The 20,882-nt window shown below is 42.4% G+C and overlaps 1 protein-coding gene across 2 annotated transcripts; it reads left to right on the forward strand.

Annotated features, from left to right (window-relative positions):
• Window positions 1–645: 645 nt before the first annotated feature.
• Window positions 646–19,717, forward strand: LOC117600358 (bicaudal D-related protein homolog). 2 transcript variants are annotated; one of them, XM_034315699.2, is made up of 6 exons: window positions 646–2,064; window positions 2,414–2,866; window positions 14,755–15,087; window positions 15,895–16,064; window positions 16,551–16,869; window positions 17,221–19,717. In XM_034315699.2, exons 2-6 carry the CDS (start codon window positions 2,627–2,629, stop codon window positions 17,839–17,841), a joined length of 1,683 nt encoding a protein of 560 aa, XP_034171590.1. In that variant the 5' UTR covers window positions 646–2,064; window positions 2,414–2,626; the 3' UTR covers window positions 17,842–19,717. The 2 variants fall into 2 exon arrangements, with proteins under 2 accessions (XP_034171590.1, XP_034171589.1); XM_034315698.2 differs by having other exon boundaries at window positions 646–2,866.
• The last annotated feature ends 1,165 nt before the right edge of the window (window positions 19,718–20,882 follow it).

The following is a 20,882-nucleotide window of genomic DNA, read 5'->3' on the forward strand; positions in this document are numbered from 1 at the left end:
ATATACTGATAAAACCAGTTGCTCGCAAGACCACCAGATGGTGTAACTTGTTTTAATGATAACCAATGGTTATTAAATCTGTACGATTACATTGCTAATTAGAGCGCTTAATGAGTCTCACATTCCGCTATTGCTTACACTTGTAATTAACCAAACGATTATTAATAATTTTATACAATAATTTGATCGTTTCATCGTACAGTTTATTATCGTATAGTTTATAAATCTAGAGTATGCTAATACAGTCTTTCTTTTTGCACGATGATATTTTGTTTTACGCATTCGTTCGATTTCACGTAGGAATTATAGTGAAACTATCTGATTGTGAGTCATTTCGCATGGAACGTATTTTCTACCTTGGAAAGATCTAGGCAATATATTTTATTATTACTCATGTGTGTATAATTATTTATCTATACTACTTCAACTTAAAATTCAAATATAAATATTTTAGGAGCATTTTAGTTATTATTGAAATTTTTGTTTTAGGGATTTAAAGCAGCTGAAAATTGTCAACGTTAAGCGTGGGAGGATCGTGCATTAAACACGATCCATCGATTTCGTGAGATCGAGTCAGGTGGCGGTTCGACCAGGTGGGTCACGTGGTGGGGGAAACGGTTGGGTGGTGGGTACCGACAAGGGAGAGGTTAGTATGCCTTTAGAGGGGAAGGTCGACAGGTCGATTGTCTCGCGTGTATGAATACTTAAGCTCTCTTCATTATATTTTCATAATTATTCTGAGTGTTCCAGCACAATTATTATTCGAAAAAGTCAATGTTACGTGTACGCGATGTGAAGTGAATGTCGCTATACGACGGATAATCGAAGTAGGTAATTTTGGAGTATGCGGCGAGTCGAACGATGAAAATCGAGATAATCGTACTGGATCGAATTTGAGCAGTGTTAGTGAACGTTTTCGTAGCGGAACAAGCTCGAGTAGAACGAATTACTTTCAGCCAGAGTCTCGGAGGTGGGAGAATCTCTACCTGGCTGGGAAGTACGGCACACGATTCCGTAATATTTATTTTCTACTGGCGGCTAGTGAGTCACTACCTGGCCGACCACGGTGCGGCGAGCTGGTCGCCTCGCGTGTTCGCGTCCCTCTGCGAGTGTTTATTGCAAACAGTGAGCTCACGGTGACGCTCTGCGCCAGACAACAGTTTCAGAAGAAAGGACCCGTAATAACACCAAAATTCCTGAAGAAAAGTAGTTATCAGTGAAAATTTGTGATCACCAAAATAAATACAGCATCATCACATCCAACTCGCCGCGTCTATAGTATCAAATAAAATGCTTGTAATTATTATTCTCCCTTTTAGTTAACCAGAATTTAAAACGAACATAATACTTGATGTGCCGCGAAGGTTACATCGATATCCGTAGAAAGAGATCGCATAACGCTTCAGTTTTCTGACATGTGTCAGTTCGATGTTTGTTCGATCCTCAAAGGGATTTAAACTGGCAGTCAAGTGCAATTTCTGCAACGATAGCGATCGCTTATTTACCCGTTTCAGTGAACAGTTGTTGCAGCAATTTTGCGCGTGTGGTGTATGTACCTGGAAACGATCGCGCGAACAAAGAAACGGGGGAGGGGTTACGTTCGTACGTTATACCCGATGTTCGTAGTTTTCGAGCGAGGTATTGTTGACTTTCTACCGTAAAGGCAGGAATCGTTGCTGTACGCGCGGTTCGTACGTGTTGTAACGAGGAAACGGAGCAGAACAACGGAATTAATCCTGTAATAGTTTACCCTCGTTTCCAGTGCGAAGACAGATACGAATCGCATTGACATTCGATTCGATATCGATCGATGGTAACGCGTGATCCGTTCGAGGGCAATTTCAGCTGATTCCGTCGATTCGTATCGAAGCGAGTCGATCGTAGTGCGCGCGTGCGATGTATCGAACAGTAAACGAAAGCGCTCGAAAGCAGCAATACACTTGACCAAGAAAATTATGCCGGTGAGTGTGATCACAGCTGATCGTTTCCGGTAGTGAAAGACCGTCAATGAGAAAACCTGTTCCGATTCCGATGTTATGCGTACCAGACGAAAGGAAAGAAAAAGTGAAGTATTCATTTTACTCTCGCACAACTCGTAAAATTTATTGACAATATTCGAAGGTGAAACCGCATGACTCATTCATGGATTATCGATCGCTCAATTATTCTGTTGCGTTTTACGAAACAATTTTTTCCTTTTTGCATCATCGATTCGAACAGATAGGTTATCGAAGTTTGCTTTAAATACAAAGAACGAGTAAAAGTGTACCCTGCGCAGTATCTGTTGCGCAATCGGTACATCTTCGACCGTACTACACTCGCATCGATTCTCGATTTGCCTCGATCGAAAGCGGGAAAAGTTTAGATATGTATTTATTTCTTAATCGATCGCAACATGATTATCGACTTGCAGACGACGCTGAATCCACGTTACACGTCGAGTTGGGGCGTTCACGTTGATTAACGTATTTTTTACTCTGAACATTACAAATGATTGTGACGTGCGATTGGTCGACACCTGGTTCTTCGTGTGTCATTACGAACGACAATAAAGGTCAGGCATAAGTCGAACACGGGACATTCGAGCGACAAACGAACAGCGCGGAAGAACCAAGGCGCGGGCACGATGCTACCGAAAAAGGACGGCCAACCGGAGCCATACGCTCTCGAGGATATGATTTCTGATCTCCAGGAGCGACGAAATTCCCTAGATCACGAGGATCTTGAGGATCCGGTGGAGCTTTTGAGAAAACGAGACAAGGACCTTGTATTGGCTGCGGAATTGGGCAAAGCGCTTTTGGAGAGGAACCAGGAGTTGACTAGGCAGAGTGAGGCTCTTGCTGAAGAATATGCGTCGAAATTAGAGGTGAGTATTTTTACCACATTATTTTATTCCTAGTGTTATTATAGCGTTCAGTAATGTTCCAACGAACCGGGCGATAGTGTATTGGACCTTGGTCCACATTGAAGCCCGTATATGGGTTCATGGTCGTGAAAGAATGAATCGCAATAGCAAGAGCCAACATTTTATGCCCGCTATGTTTCTATCTCGAGAATTCCTACTAAAATGTTAAAATTTAAAAAATTCCTTTTGTACAAACAGTAGAGGAATTACAACGGACAATTCTGAACTGATATGATTAATAACATGTTTCCACAGTAATTAGGAAATTGTACGTAGTTAATTTTATCACTCGCTAAGTCATTTTCTTACGTCAATTTCCCCCGAGACCAAGGTAACACGTCACTTCGTCGAACTTTCATTAACATTGGCTCGTTAAACGATTCGTCAGGTTGTTCGAGAAATTCGTAATTACCGAATAATCATCGCGCGTCTATTTACATACTCGGTTGTAAAGTTCTGGAATACCCAATGCGGTGCAGGATGCATTTCGAGCGAATGTTTTCCGTGGAACCGGCACGCGAGTTATAGCGGCACGATGAGCAGCGTGTGCAATCGATACGCGAGCGTAAGAAAGCGTCAGGAAAGCGTAAAAGCGACGAGTTCTCGGCTACGTAACGAAATCAATTTTCTTTACTGTCGCGTGGAGTTCGAGGAAGAAGATCATTGGTTCACCGTGGATCGTTTTAAGTTAAAGACGAAGCTCGCGTCCAACATGCAACGGGTTTACGAAGGTGGTAGAGAGCCACGAAAGCGTGGAAACAAGTCACTTAGGCAACGTAACGTCAAAGACAATGCCCGGCACCACGCTCTGCCTGTCCCCGTACCCGCTTCTTCTCCTATCTTTCCGCGTTTTGCCTGTCACCGTATTTTTGACCTCCGCCGAACAAGCCTCCCGCGACTCTGTTCTTCTCTTTTGTCTTCGATTACAATGCCGGTTACACGTGGCGCGGTTCACGCTCGTAAACCAGGATTCAGATCAGTGGGCTACTTTACACTTTGCTGAATCGAGACTGCTACGAACAGAGCTTAAAGTCAAAGTCCCGTGCGTCGCCGACTTTCCGGACGGATTCTTGGTATCCATAGGGGAGCATGGTTCGAAGAAGACCCTGGAGATCGGGGAAACATTTTCAACTCCCTAAGCGATAATTCCATTAATACTGTTATCTATCTCTGTAAATAATGATTAGGACAGAAATTCAGATATTCTGTCGAGTTTCTCCCAGTAAGTGAAATTAAGAGAACAAGAGGGTACTATAGGGTAGTTCCACGAAAGGAAGGTAAACACAGGATAGTCAAGATTCTTTCGTCTCTATGATTCTCTTTATGGTGTAACGATGCCCATTCCAGGAACGAGTAGGCTTTCTTTTATACCTACGTGTCTTCCGCCTTGCTTCCGGATATAATTATTGCTCGCGTCAGTTCTGCGAAAATGTACAAATTTTTAAAACGAATATAATAATGGTTCTGTTACTGTGCATGTCACAGTAAATATGGATATGCATAGATAATAATTTCCATTTATGATAATTAATAATATTAGAACGTATATTTGCCTAGGATCAACAAGAAACTGTTATTCTTTCTCACCTTATTCTTCTTATTTACTTTCTGTCAGGTTAATAATTTTACTTTCACATCGATGCACGTTTCGATACATTCGTAATCGATGCACGATCGCGTCTTATCGTTAATTCGAGTGAACAGGTTCGGTTACAACGTGCGTGCAGAAATTGTAAAGAAGATGCATCTAATAACAACCCGAGGCACGTTGTTTTTTCGACTGCACTATTGCCAGTTAATACCGTGTTTCCGGATATTTTAATTAGTACCAGGTTATTTTTACAGACAGTAAATCCGGTGTTATCGCACGTGCCGCATATCGTTAAAAATTCGATTACGTAAAGTCTAAGTAGAAAGCATTCCGTGATCGGTTTCCTCGATAGATGAATTTTCACTGCGTTTTTAATGATACGCGTGTCATTTTAATTTCTTATGCACGCTCGTTAATTATGCATAATTTATCCGTGAATAAACGTCGGCCATGATTACGTGTTCGGTCGATGGTATCGATGGATTGCGAAATACACGATCATTCGAATAAATTGTGTTTTCGAAATGTCTCGTTAATTTGTTCACGGTTAAATAAACGTAGGAATTTTAATTGCGGAACTTGGCGTTTTCAGCGGGTGTAGAAATTGCATCGTTTAGTCATGGAAGAATGTTGATGGTAAAAAACGAGGTACACTTCGAAATTCATACTAGCGAGGTAATTTCTTGTAAATGCGCATTGTAGTTGCTCGAACAATGAGTCATAATTTTAATTTAAGAAACTTGACTCTTTTAGCGCTGCTTCGTTCATTGGAAGGTGCAGATTTTAACACTTGACACTAAACTCTTAATGAATGTAAATACACGATGCAGTATTTATGGAAGATTTTTTTGAACGAAAGTAATTGCAGAACTCTATGAACAGCCCTTTATTGCACAACAAGTTGACTCTTTCTTTTTCACAAAAGGGGTTGAATGTACCGTAGAGTTAATAAAAACGAAACACTGAATGTCACTGTCCGAGGTCATCGAAATCACCTCGTTCGTTTCGTCAAGCTTTTGATAGGTGGTCGACAAAGGTTTGGAAGGAAAAGAAAAGAAAGGAAAAGAAGTGGGTCAGAGTGTAGCAATGAAAATCGAGCCGCTAACTTGGCTTCTCGTTATTGTATAAATTGACGGTCTGAAAGCGGCAGCGGAATAATCGCGGCACCGTGTCGGCAATAAAAAGCCCGCTTAACACGGCTGGCATAAGCGAAGAGATCTAGAAAGCCGAGATTCCACGAGCTGTTCGTAGCAAGCGACCTGGGAATTTCGAGCGCGTGAATTACGCGATCTGCTGTTTGCTTCTCGCCCGAGCAAGCCGCTTCGCTTGTCTTCTCTATTAAAAATTAAGATCACTCGTTAACCTCGCGATAATTAACCGCGAAAGACAGGTACGATCATTTTCGCTCGCATTGGCGCGAGCATCGTTTCGCGTTTAGAAACTTTTCTTATTCATCGATCTTCGGGAGAGTTTCTTTTAGATAAGTTTCCGAATGGCTTCCCCAAAATTGAGAACTCAGGTTCGGTATATATAATCTAAATTGACTACAAGAAACTGATTAAAGTTGGTTTCAGAGCTGAATGTCTTACCGTTTTTGAGATATCGTGGTAAGAAATTTTTGTACAATTTTGGGACTACGTATGCGCTATTCAGTACTGCGCGTGCGCTATTCGATACTGCGCATGCACGAAAGCTAACCTAACCTTACCACGATATCTCGAAAACGGTAAGACATCCAGCTTTGAAACCAACTTTAATCGGTCTCTTGTAGGTAATTCAGGTTATATACCGAACCTGAGTTCTCAATTTTGGGAGGGCCATTCGGAAACACAGCCTTTCTTTTTCTCAGCCGTTCGCTATGATGCTGACCATCTGGTTTTTTCGTTGTCGGTGTTAACACGATGTTTGGGTAGATATTTTTGGAAGCACGTTTACCAAACATTCGTGTTAGGGTTACTCTTTCTGTAACAAACTGTTAGATAATTCAGTGCGATGAAAGATTCAAAGAAGTCGCTCGATTCATTATACAATCGTTTAGGATGCCATACCGTGGGAAAGTGGAAATTGCAGTTAGGACTGAAGGTTTCGCTGTTACGACGCGACGCGAGGCTTTAGGAAAGTGGTTGGCGAGATCGCGGTTAGCCGATTATAAGGGGATTCCAGACTCCATACGCCTTTCCTTTTTAATATTTATCGCATCTCCTTCGAGAGTTCGGCGGGTTTTCCTTTTGTCGAGCGTGAAACAAGTCAAGGATTTTCACGTTCGCGTTTCTCAGGTAGGATTAACGCGACCGTGGTTGGCCGGTTACGCTAGAATTCCTGGCTCGTTTCTTTGTTCAAACGATCCCCAGGGAAATTCACTTTTAACAAAAAGACCCTTCTCTCGGTCAAACACGAAAAGTCGTGAGAAGGTAGGATATCTAGCGTCGCGGACAATGGCCCTTCGTGTTTCGAATACAATACTGTAATGTTCCCTTTCTTCTGAAATTACAATTAACAGTTACTGAAAATATCAGGCATTATTAAAGAATTACAAGATATGAAATCTTTGTATATCTCAAGAAATGTATGAATAGAATTTATGCGGTAAGCTAATGTATTATTAAAGAAAATTTAAGAAAGTGAATATGTATGATGTAATAATTTCCATTTTATCAACTTAACTTGAACTTATCAACAGAATTCTAGGATAGGATTGAATAGATACAATTAGCAATAGATAGAGTTTCCCAAGTACGCAGGATTAATTGTCATGGAACGAGCCAGCGATTCGGAGTGGAGATGATTGGTAAAACAGAGCGGAAATCCTCGAAAAAGCAGACCGTTAGCCATGTTCTACCCTCTTTACTCGGCTTGTTTACTTGCAAGCGCATTCAATGAAACGTCGAGGAGTTCACACGTCGTTATTGTGTACTTTATTCTCTAGCTGGTGACATAGAGTCATTATGACCTCGTTGACCAATTATTTTATAGTCTTAGGATTTTTATAAACTGTCATAGAAAAACTTTGAAATTTCACTTCGAAATCACAGAATAGACATCGAAGCCTCGATTCACGAAACGAACGATCGACTAAGAAATTAAAACAAACCGATACCGTCGCTCGAATCAGGCCAATCGTTCTCCTAATCCTCCTCGAACTGTAAAACGATTTCATTGGTGGCAAACGGATTTCACGCGATTGGATGAAATTTCTAAAGAATCGCCTTCGACGCCGTTAGTTCTTCATCTTTCAGCACCTTTTTCCAAGGTTTTTTCCTTCCGCAAACTAATCGTGTTTCTACGTACCGGATCATAAAGTTGCACCGTTACAGTCTGTTAGAGCTTTGGCCATGGATCGAATTGGTCGCGAAACAGAAGGGAAAGGCACCCTCGAGGAAGGTGGAATTAAAAGAGCAGAAAGAATCACGCGGATAGAAGAATTTGAAGGCGGTTTGTCACGAAACGAGATAATTAAGCGAGCGTTTCTTACCGTTAGGCGGAAACACTTCTCCTGGTGTGATTTTCAATCTTGTTGCACCTTGTTCGTTATCTTTTGCCATTGTTCTCTTGGTCGAGCATCCTCGCAGAAATGTAATTGCACCGATGATATCCCTAGAAACTAACGGAGACGTAGTGAAATTGAATAGAAACTTGTTCTAACTGTACCATAAAATTAAATAAAATTTAACGATGACAAAATTCGCAATTTTCCTTTGGAAATGAAAACGACTCTCGTGCAGGTGGCGCTTAATTGTGTCTGTGTTCCGGATCGTTTCTTCCACGATGCGTTCATTCAATTCTATATGTATACATGTGAACGCGATGACCGGGAAAATTTCACAGTCTACATACAAGTTTTTCCTTCGTTCTCACAACGCTTATACACGACCATGGTGCGTGCACAAAGTGCGTGCACTCTCACCTGTGTCGGTGTCGAATGACGATTTGAAACGAGAGATCGGTACACTCGTTTTCTCGAGACGCGGTTTACCGCTTAAGGGAGCATTGTAAAACAAGATAGTGATTTTTCTTGGCTACGTTGCCTCGTTTCCCACGAGAGATTATCGACGATACATAAAAAAATATTCTTGATCGTAGAAAATTTACGAAGTGAAAGGTTTTCAAGATTTTCACCGTGATTTTCGTTCCACTTTGGCGATCGATTTATTCGCGATCAAAGATTTCTCGAGCAATAGTTTAGAAATCAAGGAGCGTCAGGTGTCGTCTTGCATCTTCTTCTAGATGATATTTCATACGGTCGTTTCCAGTCGCGAATCGACCAGAAATAAGAGCGTGACCCGTTCATTTTTATCTGTACGAAAACTCGAGTTCCCAATGTATGTATTCTATAATAGCCTACGCTATTAGATTAAACGCTGACGTGAAAAATCATTTGACGAAAAATCTCTGAACCTTGTAAGCGTTCGACGATTGGTCGATGGTACGAAACGATAAGATAACACCTTCTGCAAATACCTGTACGCTCGCATCGAATCACGGTAGCCTTGATACATTTCGAAAGGTGCAGGCATCGCAAAACCCGTTGTTACCCAATAACGTTTTAATTGCCGGTGAGTCACATAAGTTTTGTAAACAATAATAGTGACCGCGGAACGGCAGCGGTTGGCGGTAACTGTCTCTGACACGATTACGACACGAGACTGTAGCGTACCTTTACTTCGTGGCAATCAGACGGTAATCTCGTTAATCGTTTACCCGGGATCCCACTTTCGCGGATTCTACTGATAGAATCGGTGTGGCCTTGTTTTCTAGCCCCAACCGCGATTTTACCCTATTCGTATCCTTCTTGCGCTATGATGCCTCGTTGAACGAGTTTCGATAAGAAATTATGCCGATGTACCTGACATTCTCGCTTTTTACGACCATCGTTTTAACGAGCTTCTGTCGGTAATTACTTAATAACGGACGCGATTTCGAGCGCGCATCGGTGTCAGGAATTCTATACCGTTAAATTGAATTAATAATATTCCATTGTGCTCGCATTCGCACCAGAATCTAGTACATTGTTTGGAAGAGTTCTAATCATCGATGGGTTTCGCGTTCTTCTTCGATTTGGGTTACGATTAACCCTACCACCCTTCAAGTAGGGCCGGCTCTGAGATTTCGGAGGTCCGAGGCGAGCTCCCTTAAAAAAGTACCTCAAATAAATTTTATAAAATTAACATTAAAGCTTGTATAACTAATTTAGATTTGCAAGTTCTTCTTACATTCTTATCGTTAGATACAAAATCGTGTTATGGGGGCCTTGGACGGCCGAGGCCCAAGGCCGGCCCTGCCTTCAAGGGTTAATCTAATCATTGGTATTATGAATTATATGCCATTTTCAATTGCATCGATAAAATGCAATTTTCCTGCAACGCGAATGTACCTGCTCGACCGAATGCATGCGATATCAAAGCAACTGCGGTCCGGTTAGTATACGTCGCCTTATTTTCTGGCAAGTTTCGCCTGCCCACCTTCCGTCGAAATTACGCAACGATTTTTACTACGGTTCGACATAGCGCATTAAACGTTCGATCTTGTTAACGGCTCTGTTCGTAGGCAGCCACTCGATGAAATCGAGTTAGTCTGTCGCTTACGTAAAACGATAACGTGATATCGAAGTTGGTTACTCCGTTATTCGGTACATTGTGCAGCTACAATAATTACGTAGCACAATACCGGTGCCACGTGTATCGGATATCGGTGAAAGGTAATTGTGTGACACTCGGCGACTTCTTGCAGCTGCACATCGCTCTAATTACATGGTGCATTGTTTAAGAAAACACGGTTTGTCTTTATAAATGTATGTCCTAATACCAACAATACAACAGTATTAGGTTAAAAGCCCTCGTTAGAGAATCGAAGAAAATCGAAGCAGAACTTCGATCCAATTAGCTACCCTTTTCCTGATGAACCAATACCCTGACCGTAATAGGCAAGCAGAAATTACCCAACGCTTAACACCGATCTCCATGGGTTTCATTTGCTCTTTAGGTCGATGCTTTACGACGTATCAGATTCTAGCGTTACCTCTGTGCCAATGAGACAATGGTGAAATATATTTTTTTAATTATTGACCACCGTAATGAAATTGGTCTACGAATAAAGTTTACGGTTTTTGTGAAGATTACTGGTACATCGAGTCATTCGGGTAATAATAATTTTCGAAATTAGATAGTTAGACACATATACCAGTATAATTTTAGAAATTATCATTTAACAAAATATAGTTTGAGTTAAAAATTTTAATTTTGAAAATTAAAGATATTTATGAAGTCTACAAATTCCCATTCAATTTTATTTAACAAGGATATTTGAATGTTTCTAAAATATTCATTTTTAACAAGAGGTATTAAAATGATTTATTATGATTTATTATTCATTTGCTAGTTGAGTCTTGAAGTCGACAGTGCAATACCCGGATAGTTTGTGTATTGCGATACTATGCGATCATTGCCGGACTCGTCACGGGCCATTGCCGCACTATTACGAGCCTCCCTACTTTTGCTCCTTTTCCTCCTTCTACCAGCAGGAGGTTTGCCTCGCATAATCATTTTCTTCTCGGGGGAAAGTGAACGAGAAACGATGCAACGGCTGTTGTGCACCGAAAGTCTCTCGCTCGTATAACGTCCCTACAAAGTGCAATGCCAATTAACTGAAATATTTCTTCCTTTGCCACGTTAACAAGATACACGTGCGTGATATTTGACAATGGCTGACTCACCATTGCTATGCGTTCCAACACCTGTAAATGTAGTTTCTTATTTGTTCAGATCGGTACGATAAGATTGCATTAGTAACAACGTTTATCGAAGAAAAATAATATCTTACTCTGTGGAAATTGTCTGTTACATAAATAGATGAAATCTATTCTATAATTTATATTTTAATTCACTGTACCAATTAACTGTTTCAACGAAGAAGGATATATTAAATTTATGATTAGGAAACCGTAATTAATTGTTCAGAAAGATTTCACCAGAATCGTTACACAATTTCATCAAGCTGTTGCTCCAGTACCTGGCTTTTATTTAACAGTGTTCCAGACCCAATGAACGGAGAAACGAAGGATCTTTCGTAGCAGGAAAGAGATTTGCGAGGAGGTCTTAGGCGTCGTACCGTGTAATTAAATTAGACTCGGTACACAAAATCGTTGCCTTCCATACGAAAGAAGGAAACACGTGCTTATTGCTACACGTTGAAAACACGGCTCATCCTTTTTCGCAACGCAGAAATCATCGAAAGCACCTGGAATCAATGCTTACCAAAGTTGGAAAAAACCGTGCATCCTGAGCGTTCGAAATTCTCGAGGAAAAATTAGAAATTTATCTAAACATTTTTTGTTTTTGATCGCTCGAGAAAAAAGGAGATTTGAATTTTTCTTTAATGGAACCACATGGCTGGTTCTGACGGGTTGATCTACCGATTCTGGCCACGTGGTCGCATCAGAATACGATAAATCGAAGATCCGCGCCCATTCGTACCAGTCGCTGTTCACTCTGCTTCCTTGTTTCGGTTATTTCCCTTTCTATCGACCGGATGTCTGTTTCTTCGAGCAGAAAGCGACAGGAGCTCAGCCATTAAATTAGAAGTCCGTTAAACTGTGCCGGAAGATGTATTGCCTCGGTCTCAGCTGTATAATTAGAATAATTTTGTCCACAATACTTTCCTTTTCGATGCCAACAGAAATATTGTTTACGGAGGGAAAGAAAACCTGCTGTTCCACCCTTGTTAGCCAACCCGTATCTAAGATTGAAAATCTTGGGAAGGGGGCTAAAGTATATAGACTTTCGAATACAAAAAAATTCTTGCGCCATTGTGTTTAGTGGGTCAAAATCTGACCGAATGGCCGAAATTTTGTTTTGCCAATTCCGGTCTGACCGGGGTTGGTTCGCTTTAGAGCGAATCTTTACTTTTACCTAGTTATTCTTACCATTGTCAACAGGTATCTTGGCAATAAGAATTATTCCAACAAATTGTGGATCGTAGTGAGATTTCACTTATTTCAATTGGCAGAATTTTGAAGTACATCTTAGGTATCCGGAGTCAAGAGTAAAAGGCGTTATTACAAACATATGAAACATAGAAATTTTCTCCACGTTTCTCGGTCAATTAATTTTCTCTTTCAATGGAAGAATTTCGTCACGGTATGTATCGTTAACGACATTAGAATCGATGTCGAAAGAGGCAAGAGGTAGACGAGGATTGAGCATCAAACAGGATTCGTGAGTCAACCAGCACTTAGACCTTGCGACGAGCACGATTTCGCAGCGATTGATGGCCGTCTGCAATTATATCTGCAACAAATCGGTTAGAGCCTGTATACGTAACCTGTATATAATTGAACGGTTGGATTAGCCGAGAGCAACAGATGCCTAAGTGTGCGAAAAGGATAAGCGCGTTTAATGCTTGCCTATCGATGACTCATCTTGCGTGATATTAATAACGATAGATAAGGGCATTGTTATCGGTGGCTGGTGTTATTTTTGCGACAAACTGAATTTGCAAATGACACGTGCAAGAAGATTATTTGGCCGCGGTAATTGAAAAATGAAATCGACACTATTTTCTGAAGAACCTTTGCGTGGGCGACTAACGTCATCGATGATGAAACTAACAGAATCGGAGCAACGGAACTGGACGGAGATCCATGAGTCACGGATCTACGTTAGCTGCCTCTGGCTCTGCTACTTTATGGGAAAAACGTGTACACCAGTTCCTTGTCGCGAGTGTGCATCGTACATCCGTTTATCTATTTAGTTTCCGTTCGCAATCTTATGTATCCTTCCTACATTCCGCCGTAAAGTATACGACCTTATTATTGAATATATACAAACGAAAGGATTCAAGTTAACAACCTCCCACACCGTGCGTCGCCGATTCTCCGGATGTATTCTTGATATTTATAGGGAAGCATGCGCGAGGATCGTCGGTTCTATTATAAGCAACCTCGCAGAAATAATTGATTCGATCTTGAGGAATAAATTCATTAGTCTTTCGCGATCTTCAGAGGATCGGCGAACCTTTGGCAAACCTTTGGCTTCGTAGACGATCGGTCGATGTGTAACTACGGGAGACCAAGGCCGTATATACCTTCTAGCTCGATAAACTCCACCTACATCGAACCGTGCGATTGTTTGTGTGCACATGCCCGTATTATAGCCACCTTTTCGTTCGATCGCTCGAGCATGCATCGCGATTTGTACCGCGGAATCGTATATCGTGATTGCATCGATGCAATTGTATTAAAATTGTCTGCTTTTTGCGTGAAATCAACTACTCCATTCCGTTCGTCTTTCGTTCTCTTTGTTTTTCAACGGCTAATCGACGCAATTACATCCATCTATTCTTCTTCTTCAGTCTTTCAAACCGTTTATTTGTAATTGGAGGAAGAAGAAAAGAGCAAACGAATAACTAAGTTTATGCTAGTTTATTAATGCTAGTTGTATCCGAAATCAGTCGAGGGCGATGTTGTTGCAATCAGCCATATTACGTCATTAATTTCCTTTCTCTTAACCGGAATGCGGATCTGCAAAATTGCGCGAATGATCAGCGATAAGTTTGCGCCGATTCGATCGACTGGGCAACACGAGATAATCTCCCGTTTGAGTTTCAACGAAATCAAAATGGAAGCGACCTTTTCGTAATCGCTCAGTTGTTCTAGAGCTTTTACTCCATTACGAAACAGTCAAACATTTGTCCTTTCACCGGCTTCGGCTTCTCTAGAGCTCTCGGTCGTGTTCGTCTGTCAGAAGTAGGCGAGCTACTTGGTCGTTCATGAGTCAGCTGGATCTTTTTAAAATTCGAACGCGCGCGTCCAAACGAGAGACGAATTTCGAGAGAGGAAACGTCCCGTCGAATCCTGTTTTTTGATATTCCATTCAGGGACGTTTGCGGTAGCCTTTCGGCTTGTGTCGAGGTTGAAAGTAGCCAAGCGGTTCGAGAACGGTGGATTTTATAAACAACAATCAGGTGACTCATCGTTGTAGTTTGTTTTCCGGTTCTTTCTTTTCTTTTTTAACCCTGAACTGACGGTGGTGAAATACAAACTTAACTTGAACAATTGAAAGCAAAGCAGATATTATACAGAACCTGAATTAATCAGGATCTGAAATTATAATTTCAGAATTAAAATATTTTCTGCTAAAAGTGCATAGGGACAGATACGTCTACACCTGTCGCGTCGTGCAGTTTAAAAGCATAAGAAGCACGCGACGCATAAATTGGCTTTCATCGATCACCTCTAATACTCTTACGTTGTTTGTTGCCGCAGAGTCTGGAACAAGAGAGGCACCTGCTTCGAAGAAGGCTGGAAGAAGTCAAGGGCGAGAACGAGGCGAGAACTTTGGAGTTACAAACGGACGTGGAGACGTTGAGGAGCCAGCTGGAGGAGCAGAATGAACGGGCGAGAAGGGCGGAACGAGATCAGGCGACTTTGGTTACAGAGCTGACTGCTCAGAACGCGAGGCTGGCCGATCAGCTGAGAGAAGCTGCGAAACAGGAAGAACAGCTGCTGATCGAGGTCAAGGTGCTCAGGGAAAACTGTGCCCTCAGAAATACCAGGCTCCAGGATCACGTCAGTAGTCTGGAGCTTCTCAAGGACGAGGTAAATTAACAATTTCCGTGAGCTAGTTCTCTTTAACGAGCCTTCCTTACCCGCCAATACGAGTCCCATAACTTTTCTTGCAATTTACCTTTCCTCTCGGCGCTCGTTACATCAATCGTCCTCGTAATCCTGTTACGGTTACCACGAATCCGGCGGACCATCGTGCAGGAGACAAGTCGCGAGAGAAAACTAGACACCGTTGACCCTCGACGATCGACTTAACTTGCCCGTCCTTCGATCCTACACGCCCTTTCTTCTCTCCTTACAACGGCTAACTAGTTCTCGAATTTCAGGAAACGCTATTCACGCGCGAATTCTCTTCGGTATGTTACATCGTCTACGAGTTACATCGATGTTATCGATTATATCATGGACATTATGGGACACGATCTCCAGGAATCATTTTATCGAAGCTTTTTTTCCACGAGGAAAGAAACGATGAAAGTCGTTCTAGCGTTGTAAATATGTATATTCACCGAGGAGAGTTTGTAGTTTCTAACTTTCCTGTTCTCTTCTACGAGAATGGGAACGGAAGGGTGACCGTGAAATAACTATGAATTCTTTAGTAATGAAACGAATGTCTTGCAACATTTCTTTTTGTATCCGTTACAAGGACACGAAGGAAAAGGGGGAATTGCAACATTTCAGGAATCGGAGAGTAACCACGAGTTAGATGACTTCGTTGGAATCGCAATCACGTGTTGACCGTTCGATAACACGCGATCCGTGCATAATATTCGCTGATACGACAAAGAACAGTCGAATCGAATGAAACGTAAGCCAGTTAAGTTGGGCTCGATGTTTCAGATGCAGCTAGTGTCCGCGCAAAGAACAGAATTAGAGAAGAGGTCCTTGGAGCTGCGCGAAGAGAGGACGAGGGCAATCGCGGCCCTGGAAGAAGCCGAAGAGAGAGCAGCGGCCTTGGAGCGGCTCGGTCACGAGGCGGAACACAGGGTGAAACTGGCTGAACGAGAGAGGTAAGCTTCTTGGGACGCATCGATCTCTTCATATTTTTGGATAACGCATCGTCAAGGTGATTAGCTTACTTTCCGAGCTAACTTTAAATGACCCCTGCCTCGGAGTCACCGACCCATTAGATCCTTTTCTTCTTTCTTTTTCCCAAAGTAATCTTGGTTCCACCTCTCGCGACAGCAAACGCGGACTACATTAGAATTCATAGCTTCTCGTTTACAACCCACGCGAAAGTTGTTCATAATACACCAAGAGAGAATGTTAACCTCGCGTACGTGAAATGGAATAAAACTGGAGTCACGTGGTCGCAATCCGTTCTCTGGAAGTCGTGTTTTTATCACAATTCAAATGTAGTCTACCTGGTTGTCTGTTTGCAAACGTCGAGCAAACCGCGTCGAATCTGTTCAGTTTATACAGCCGTGTCGCGTAGGATAAAAGAGCTCGATCAAGGGGTGGATCGACGTTAATCGTTGGGTCAATTGAATTTTCAGAGACGAGCTGGCCGCGACGTTGGCGGTGATCGAGGCGGAAAGGAGAGGAAGATCCGGTTCGATACAGAAACCACCTAGGTCCTTGCAAGCGGAGATGGAGTGCGAGGAGAGCGGAAGTTCGCTGGGGGAGCAGGAGGATCTTCGGGCAGAGGTGGCGAGGGCGGTGAAGCGGTTGAAGGAACTGTGCGTCCATTTGAGACGGGGAGAGGATGACTCGGGGCTACAAAGCGACTGCGACGAGTCGATGCTCGTGATCCCGAACAACACCGCGGAAACGGACGAGACGAACACCAATGGACAGGAGACACTGCCTAGCTCGGTGAGGGACTCTCTCTTGAAACCCTTTCCTTTGTTCACCGACTTCCGGTTTCCGCTTGCGGTTGAAACACACCGAGAATCTCGAGTGTCCAGAAAAAGCAGTTGCGAACGTGCCTGGCTCACCGATCGCACCTGGTAGATCTTATCGTTAGATAAGTAATCGAGCGTGATTGGTGCTTCTGTGATAAACATTTGGCGTACAGTATATTTGCACGTCGCATTATGACGCGTTACTCAAATGTTTTTCGATTTGATTAATCAACAGTAGCGTTCTCTTTCAGGGTGATGTGGAGATTTCGCGAACTCTATTTACACACCACATACTCACTATGTTTTCTTCCATCTTTCGCAGACCAACTGTCCCGGTGCTTTATTGGAGCTAGTAGAAGAGGTGTACAATCTGGCATTGTCTGGAAGAGGAGCACCCGGAGAATTAGGTTTGGCAGTGGAGCTGCACAGGGCTCGAGAAGAGTTGGACCACACGAAGGACCAGTTGAAGCAGACGCAGGAAGAGCTGAAGAGGCGAGGGGAGGCTCTGCTCGACACGACTAGCAAATTGAGCGTGTGCGAAGCTGAATTGCGCGGCGTTAAAGAAGAACGAGACAGAGCTCGCAACGACATGGATCATTCGCAATTGACCAAGGACGAGATCCTTTCTCAGGCTTACAAAGTCAGGGACCAGGCAGTGGCCAGGAAGAACAGAGCGGAAGTGGAATTAGCCAAAACTAGGATAGACGTGCTACAAGCCAACAGCCAACTGATGGAAGCTATTCAACAGAAGATCGAACTGAGCCAACAGCTGGAACAATGGCAGATGGACATGCAATCGTTATTGGACGAACAGGTGCGAAGTAAACTGATGCCTGTGACGAACGCCATCGCCGCGGCGAACGCTGAAAACTCGGATATCGTAGCTCCGGCGAGGAAGAAGAGGAGCACCGGTTCGTCGAGAAAAATGTTCGGTCTGTTTTGACGAAAATGACTGTTCGCGTTGCGCGAAACGAAAGCCAAGAGACACCGGTGTGCACGGTGAGAGAAGAAGACTGCGCTCGAGAGGATGTTCTTTCTCGTGTTTCCTAGCAATATCAGTGTATCAGGGACCAATCGGCACCGTTGTTGCGTTCAAAAAGCAGACTGTGCTGATACGTATTTAAACGGCGAACCCGCTGTAAATCGTTCGACGCGCGTATCACTTTTCACGACGCTTCTAGAGCAACCGGGTCGTAAATTTTTCGTTCGTTCTACTTTCCGGCTGTTCGTGCAGGTTCGTCGAAAAATTTCGTTTCGCCAGCCGAGATTACTGTCTCGATCTTCCTTGATATATTTTCGCGCCGCGGAACTAGAACTTTCTCAAAGAAAGATTCCCGACAATAGATATATCTTCGTTTATAATCTCTCCTAGAGTACGTTGCGGAATACGTAGTATAAAGCAAGACAACGAACGAGACTTCTTTGTAACGTCAAGGCCCTCGAGGAAAGAAGGAGGACGACTTAGGAGGGTGAAACATTTACTTCACAGTGAAGCGTGAACCGTTTCGAGAACGGCGTGTCATTGTGGTAATCATGGAACGGCTCTCGTTGCACCACGGTTTCAACGATCTCTACCGACGCCGCTTTGTAAGGATCTCTCGATTTTAAACTGTTATTTTCAACGCTGCGTTTAAGCGAAACTAGCCGATTTCCTCGTTGCTTCTCCACCGGGTGAGATGTAATAACACGGCCTAAACAGATACGATCTGTTTATTCACGGTTGTAAATAAAATCTTTGTGATAGACTCGTACATAAACTTGTTAGGTTTTTCAGAAAGGAATTTCTTTATCGTTGATTGTGATACGGATATTTTATCGCTGTTATAATAAAGGACAACGATGGAAGGTGGCCAATTTTAGAATTAAACGGGAAAGAAACATTCCTGAACAGAAATTAGACATTTTTAATCTAATGAGAATTTTATTATAGTTTTACAACCGCGTTCAGCATTTAGACTTTTATCTATTCCGATATACGTTCCAAACTTGGCTACTTTCCATCATCGTCCTTCACATTCTAAATCAAAACGCTGCAATTCATTCATTTGTACAGTAGTTACAAATATCATGTTATTGTAAAATAATCAATTTAATAAGCTGAGAATTTTGTGCAAGCCTTATTCTTATATATTGTTGAAATTTTATGTTAGTACCACTAGCCTTGTCTTCCTTTTGCAGATAGAAAGCTGCATCCTTCGCTTCCACTGTCATTCAGATGTATATATAAAATATATACATTACGATGCAAAAATATTCATTAACACATTAACAGTGAAATTACTATAAATCTTATAGATCGAAGAACTATCAAAATAAACGTTTGACAAAGTTGTATTTTAAAAAGACTGCCATAAATGAAGTGTATTTTAAAATTCGATCTTAGCGCCATCTATACAGAAACGGTGGAAACTACACGACAACTTACCGCCGATATTTTTGAGGACTCGTGACTTGTGGGGTCCCAGACACCCCAGGACGATATCAGGTCGGTATGCAAAGAGCACCATCTGTTCAGCGGGGTCCCTGACACCCCAGATACCATAATGTCGATATGCAGACTGTCACCGATGCTATGGGGTCCCTAATACACCAAAATGATATCGTGTCAGTATGCAGACCTATGTACTTACTTACATACATGAAGCTAGCCAGAAGGAATAATAAAACAAGATTATTTTTAATTTTTCTTAGTGTATTTCGTTTGTAAATCGCTTGTGATTGATTGTGAGTCTATTTCTAACGTTTGTGACAAATTAGTTCTTTTGTAATCAGCAATTTTATTTCAATCATGATGTAAGCCGAAACTTTTTAGTAATTTTTAATAATAAACAGATTCTGTGATAACTGATAACTGTAATTGATTGGAAATCGTTTGTGATTTACAAATATATCATTTTCATTGTTTGTGAGTGAATCATTTCTTAATTATTTACAAGTTTGTTTTATAATAAATACTTATAGTGCGCATGCGCTACAGATCCGGTCATACCCATCACTACCTCGAACAAGTGAGTTTCACGATTTGTTCGTTTTTAGGTCTTATATTTCGCTAAATCCGGTCGAACCCATCACTATTCCGAACAAGTGAGTTTCACAACTTGTTCGTTTTTAGGTCTTATATTTCGCTAGATCCGGTCGTACCCATCACTATTCTGAACAAGTGAGTTTCACGATTTGTTCGTTTTTAGGTCTTATATTTCGCTATTTGCTTCGGGGTCCGTGACACCCCGGTGGCATAATACCGATATGCAGCATCACCGGTACATACCTCGGGGTCTCAGATACCCCGAATGCCGTAATGTCGGTAAGCAAAGAGTGTCATAGGTGCTTCGGGGTCCTTGACACCCCGCTGGCATAATACCGATATGCAGCATCACCGGTACATACCTCGGGGTCTCAGATACCCCGAATGCCGTAGTGTCGGTAAGCAAAGAGTGTCATAGGTGCTTCGGGGTCCCTGACACCCCGCTGGCATAATATCGGTATGCAGCATCACCGGTACATACCTCGGGGTCTCAGATACCCCGAATGGCGTAGTGTCGGTAAGCAAAGAGTGTCATCGGTGCTTCGGGGTCCCTGACACCCCGGATGCCAAAATGTCGGTATGCAAACAGTGTCACCGGCGCTTCGGGGTTCCTGACACCCCAAGATGATATCATGTCGGTATGTAGAGATAGTCACTGGTGCTTCGGGGTCCCTGGCACCCCGGATGGTATATTATTGGTATGTAAAGACAGTTACCGGTGTTTCGGGGTCCTTAATACCCCAAAATGATATGTCGGTACGCAGAGGGCATCATTAGCGCAGAGGATCCCTAACACCTCTGGATAATATCAGGTCCGTATGAAGAGGGCACAACCAGTATAATTTTTTTCCAGAGTTTATTTAATTTACTTCATTTATTTTTTTTTGCTTATTACATAAGCTCATCGATGGGGAATGACATTTATGATCATATCCCTCTTCTGGGTATCAGCCGAGGAC

The sequence above is a fragment of the Osmia lignaria genome, chromosome 15 (assembly GCF_051020975.1).
Source record: "Osmia lignaria lignaria isolate PbOS001 chromosome 15, iyOsmLign1, whole genome shotgun sequence".
NCBI classification, from domain to species: domain Eukaryota; kingdom Metazoa; phylum Arthropoda; class Insecta; order Hymenoptera; family Megachilidae; genus Osmia; species Osmia lignaria.